Source organism: Panicum virgatum, chromosome 3N, assembly GCF_016808335.1.
Source record: "Panicum virgatum strain AP13 chromosome 3N, P.virgatum_v5, whole genome shotgun sequence".
NCBI classification, from domain to species: Eukaryota; Viridiplantae; Streptophyta; class Magnoliopsida; order Poales; family Poaceae; genus Panicum; species Panicum virgatum.
Genome location: NC_053147.1, coordinates 40,753,537 through 40,758,476, shown reverse-complemented (window position 1 = coordinate 40,758,476; position 4,940 = coordinate 40,753,537). Strand labels below are relative to the sequence as shown.

General features: G+C 54.7%; 1 protein-coding gene across 1 annotated transcript; it reads right to left on the bottom strand.

Annotated features, from left to right (window-relative positions):
• Positions 1-2,604: 2,604 nt before the first annotated feature.
• LOC120667806 lies at positions 2,605-3,120 on the bottom strand. Its single transcript, XM_039947799.1, has 2 exons — positions 2,986-3,120; positions 2,605-2,817 (listed from the first exon to the last, which is right to left on the bottom strand). Exons 1-2 carry the CDS (start codon positions 3,118-3,120, stop codon positions 2,605-2,607), a joined length of 348 nt encoding a protein of 115 aa, XP_039803733.1.
• Positions 3,121-4,940: the final 1,820 nt, after the last annotated feature.

Below are 4,940 nucleotides of genomic sequence, written 5' to 3'. Positions count from 1 at the left end.
CCCGAATTGGAAGATTATGTTGGTGAAGAATAGCACAGCCTGCTCGAATTTGATCTTGCCGATGGGTCGAACCTCGATCCACTTGGAGAACTTGTCGATCGCTACCAACAAGTGGGTGAAGCCCCCGGGCACCTTCTGCAGCGGGCCGACAAGGTCCAGTCCCCCACACGGCAAACGGTCACATGATGGGAATGGTCTGCAGAGCATGTGCCGGGAGGTGCATCTTCCGGGCATAGAACTGGCAACCCTCGCAGGTCCGCACGACGTTGGTGGCGTCGGCGACCGCGGTGGGCCAGTAAAAACCCTGCCAAAACGCATTGCCCACGAGGGTGCGCGGTGCGGCGTGGTGACCGCAGATGCCGGCGTGGATGTCTCGGATTAGCTCCTTACCCTCGGGGATAGGAATGCACTATTGCATAACGCCCGAGGGACTGCGCATGTATAGTTCGTCATCGATCAAGACGAAGGACTTGGCCCGCCTAGCGATGCGCCGTGCCTGAGCATGGTCCGAGGGTAGGATCCCTCGGATCATCCAGTCAAGGTTCTGGGTACACCAATCTCATGGAGGTGGGGCATCGTCGATCTCCATTGCTTCAGCCTCGCCCACTCAGGAGGTCTCGATGTCTGTGTCCATGGCCTCAGACTCCTCCGTCGAGGGGTCTTTGGCTGATGGCTCCATGGTCGCAGCCCCCGAGGGTTTGGGTGCTGCTCCGATGGCTTCCGCAAGATTCTCGAAGTCGACGGATGGCTTGGTGAGGTCACAGGCAAAAATGTTCGGAGGAACGGTGGTCCACCCAGACGCGATCTTGGCTAGTTCGTCCGCTTCTTCGTTGTACTTGCGCGCGATGTGGTTATGCTCGAGCCCGTCGAACTTGTCTTCGAGGTGACGCACTGCATTGCTGTTCGCCTCCATCTTCTCGTCGTGGCAGCTAGCCTCCTTCATCACCTTGTTGATGACGAGTTGGGAGTCTCCCCGGACGTCGAGACATTTGATGCCGAGTTCGATGGTGATGTGGAGGCCACTGAGGATGGTCTCGTATTCCGCCATGTTGTTAGACACCGGGAAGTGCAAGGCACCACGTACTGCATGTGCTTTCCGAGGGGTGAGATGAATATCAGGCCCGCGCCCGCACCAGTCTTCATCACTGACCCGTCGAAGTACATGAGCTAGCATTCGACTTGAATCTGAGGTGGGGGTAGCTGAGTGTTGGTCCATTCGGCAATGAAGTCTGCCAAGATCTGGGATTTGACTGCCTTGTGAGGGGCATAGGTGAGAGTCTCTCCCATCAGCTCCACTGACCACTTGGCAATCCTACCCGTGACCTCCCGGTTGTGAACTATCTCCCCGAGGGGGAAAGACGAGACCACGGTGACGGGATGAGCCTCGAAGTAGTGGCGCAGCTTGCGCCGTGCCAAGATTACTACGTAGAGCAGCTTCTGGATCTATGGATACCATGTCTTGGTTTCGGACAGCACTTCACTGATGAAATACACCGGCCTTTGGACGGGCAAAGCGTGCCCCTCCTCTTGTCGTTCCACAACGATGGCTGCGCTGACGACCTGAGTCGTTGCTGCCACGTATAGGTAGAGGGGCTCGCCGTCCACTGGTGGTGTTAGGATCGGAGCGCTTGTAAGCGATGCCTTGAGTTTGTCGAGGGCCTCTTGGGCCTCGGGGGTCCACGAAAAGCGTTCGGATTTTCTCAAGAGCCAATACAGAGGCAAGCCTTTCTCACCGAGGTGTGAGATGAATCGGCTGAGGGCTGCTAGGCAGCCCATGACCTTCTGCACCCCCTTTAGGTCTCGGATCGGTCCCATCTGAGTGATGGCCGAGACTTTCTCAGGGTTGGGTTCGATGCCTCACTAGGAGACGATGAAGCCCAAAAGCATGCCTCGAGGGACTCTGAACACGCACTTCTCGGGGTTGAGTTTCACCCCCTTAGCCCTAAGGCAATCAAACGTGATCCTGAGATCGGCTTCCAGGTCGTCCGCCTTCCTGGATTTCACAACGATGTCGTCGACATATGCCTCTACGGTGAGCCTGATATGGTCTTTAAACACGTGGAGCATACATCGCTGGTTTGTAGCTCCGACATTTCTAAGGCCAAAGGGCATCGTGACGTAGCAGTACATGCCGAAAGGGGTAATAAAAGAGGTCGCGAGCTGGTCAGACTTTTTCATTTTGATTTGATGATAACTGGAGTATGCATCAAGAAAGGACAAAAGTTTGCATCCCGCAGTTGAATCGACTATTTGATCAATTCGTGGCAAAGGAAAGGGAACTTTAGTACATGCTTTATTTAAACTAGTATAGTCTGCGCACAACCTCCATTTCCCACTCTTTTTCTTAACTAGTACAGGATTAGCTAGCCACTCAGGATGGAATACCTCCTTGATAAATCCGGCCTCCAGAAGCTTGTGCACCTCCTCGCCAATCGCCCATCGCTTGAGCTCGTCGAAGCGCCACAGGCGTTGCTTGACCGTCTTGGAGTTCGGCAGGATATCAAGGTAGTGCTCGGCATCCTCTCTCGGGATGCCAGGCATGTTCGAGGGGCTCCACGTGAAGATGTCAGCATTGGCGCGAAAAAAGTCAACGAGCACCACTTCTTATTTGCCGTCGAGGGTAGCGCTGATCTTCAGCGCCTTGCCGTCAGGGGTCTTTGGGTCAAGGGGGACGTCCTTGGTGCCCTCGGTAGACTCGAAGTTGCCCCTGTGCCGCTGCTTGGAGTCCATGGCCTCCTCGGCCATTCCTTGCAGCTGCGCGGCGAGGGCTTCGTCGAGCGCTAGAGCCTCGGCGTGCTCGATGCACTCGACGTCGCACTCGTAGGCATGCTCGAATGAGGAGCCGATGGTGATGGCACCCTTCGGGCCCGGCATCTTCATCTTGAGGTAGGTGTAGTTGGGGATCTCCATGAACTTGGCTTACCAGGGATGCCCAAGGATGGCGTGGTAGGCTCCCCGGAACCCCACCACCTCGAAGGTGAGCACTTCCTTGCGGAAGTTGGCCGCCGTGCCAAAGCAGATGGGCAGGTCAATCTGGCCAAGGGGTTGGACTCGCTTCCCCGGCGCAACGCCGTGGAACAGCGACTTGCTGGGGCAGAGCTTGTCCTGTCCGATCCCCATGAGCTCCAAGGTGTGGGCGTACATGATGTTGAGGCTGCTGCCTCCATCCATGAGCACCTTGGAGAAGCGGGTGTTGCCGATGATGGGATCCACAACGAGTGGATACTGTCCCGGGTTCGGGATGTAGTGCGGGTGGTCCTCGCGGCCGAAGGAGATGGTGTCCTCCGACCAGTCGAGGTAGGATGGTGTGGCCTTGGTGACGGAATAGACTTCTCGGCGCTCGCGCTTGGGCTGCCAAGACGTCATGTTCGTCGTCGGCCCTCTGAAGATGAAGAAGGCATTCTCCACCGAGGGGAACTCGCAGTCGCCACCCTTGTCGTCCGCATCCTTCTTCTTGTCTTTGTCGCGATGCGCGACGCGGTTGTAGTACTTGCAGAGCATCTCACACTGCTCGAGGGTGTGGTTGACCGAGCCCTTATGGTAAGGGCACGGCTTCTTGAGCATGTCATTGAACAGGCCACCACCGCCTCGAGGCGGCCTCGAGGACCCTTGCGGTCTGGGGAAGCGACAAAGGCCTCATCGGAGTCCTCCGCTTGCCCTTGTCCGTGCTGGTTCGGTGGGACCGGCTTCTTTCCTTTCTTCCCCCGCTTTTGTTTCTTGGCGGAGGCCTTAGTCTTGCTGTTGCTGACCTCAGCGGGCGCATCCTCCTTGCGCTTGTTCGGCTTGTTATCGAAAATGGCACCAACTGCCTCCTCGCCGATGGCATAGTTGGTGGCGGCATCGAACAACTAGTTGATGTTGGCAAGACGACTTCGCACAAGCTCGTGCACCAGGTTCCTACACGTCATGCCTTTGAGGAAGGCGTTGATGACTTCGACATCGGTGACGCTAGGGAGCTCGGTGCACTGCTTGGAGAAGCGTTGCACGTTGGGCTTCTGTTGACACCGTCGGAGATCCCAGGAGTTCCCGGGGCGCACTTAGGTGCCTTGGAAGTTGCCCACTGTTGACGCTCCTTAGCGCCCCGATTTGTATACTGCAAGCGCATGGTTCGTGTAGCTTTTCCCTTAGAGTATCCCCCCAAGGTTTATCAATCCATGGATCGACAAAGAACTACCTAAGGTTTTCCATCTAATCTAATGGATCTATCCTAACATGAAGCATTGATTGCATATAAAGGGTAAACCTTTAATAGATATGAGTAATATGTAGAGGTTGATCTCATCCATGAACATAGGCTTAATCATAGCAAAACCAAAGATATGACTAGGCCTATCGTCATCTAGTTGTAGTTCAAGCTAACGAGCGAATAAATCATGCATCTCAATCAAAAGCATCTTTAAACCCAAAATCTCCAATCCGATCCCTCGATACCCCACCTACTAAGTGGCAATGGCGTGTCACGACGCCACCCCTTTCAACAAGATACCCTGAAGCAAGTCGAACCCCCTTTGGTAGTTCCGCCATGAACCTCTAGCCACCATGACTACAAGATCATGCTAAGCGATCTATCTCGATAATAGATCTAAGATAAAGCAAACCCAAATAGAAGAACAAAATCGAAAGAGAGAACATGATCGCTAATAGATTCGGAAGACATGATTATCATTACTCACATAATAGATTCGTTTGGATCATCACCGCCATGTGCACACCATCGATGAATCCAACTAGCTCTTGAACTCCGCCATGGCACAACCACGCAGGGAGGCCACGGTGGCTAGGGTCGGCCTAAGCCATCTCCTAGACAACTTCGAAGACTTGCGGCGGCCGTCGTCTCCCTCCGGTCTTGGCCCTAGGTTTTCATCAAGTTCTGGGTGGATGGATGCTTCGAGTTGAATAAGGTGCGAGCTATTTATAAGCCTAGGAAGCCACCGGTCGAA

Coding starts and splice junctions, on each gene's coding strand:
- LOC120667806 (XM_039947799.1), bottom strand. CDS start 3,120: ATGGGGATCGGACAGGACAAGCTCTGCCCCAGCAAGTCGCTGTTCCAC. Junction 2,818..2,985: donor CGGCCAACTTCCGCAAGGAA/GTGCTCACCTTC, acceptor CATGCCTACGAG/TGCGACGTCGAGTGCATCGA.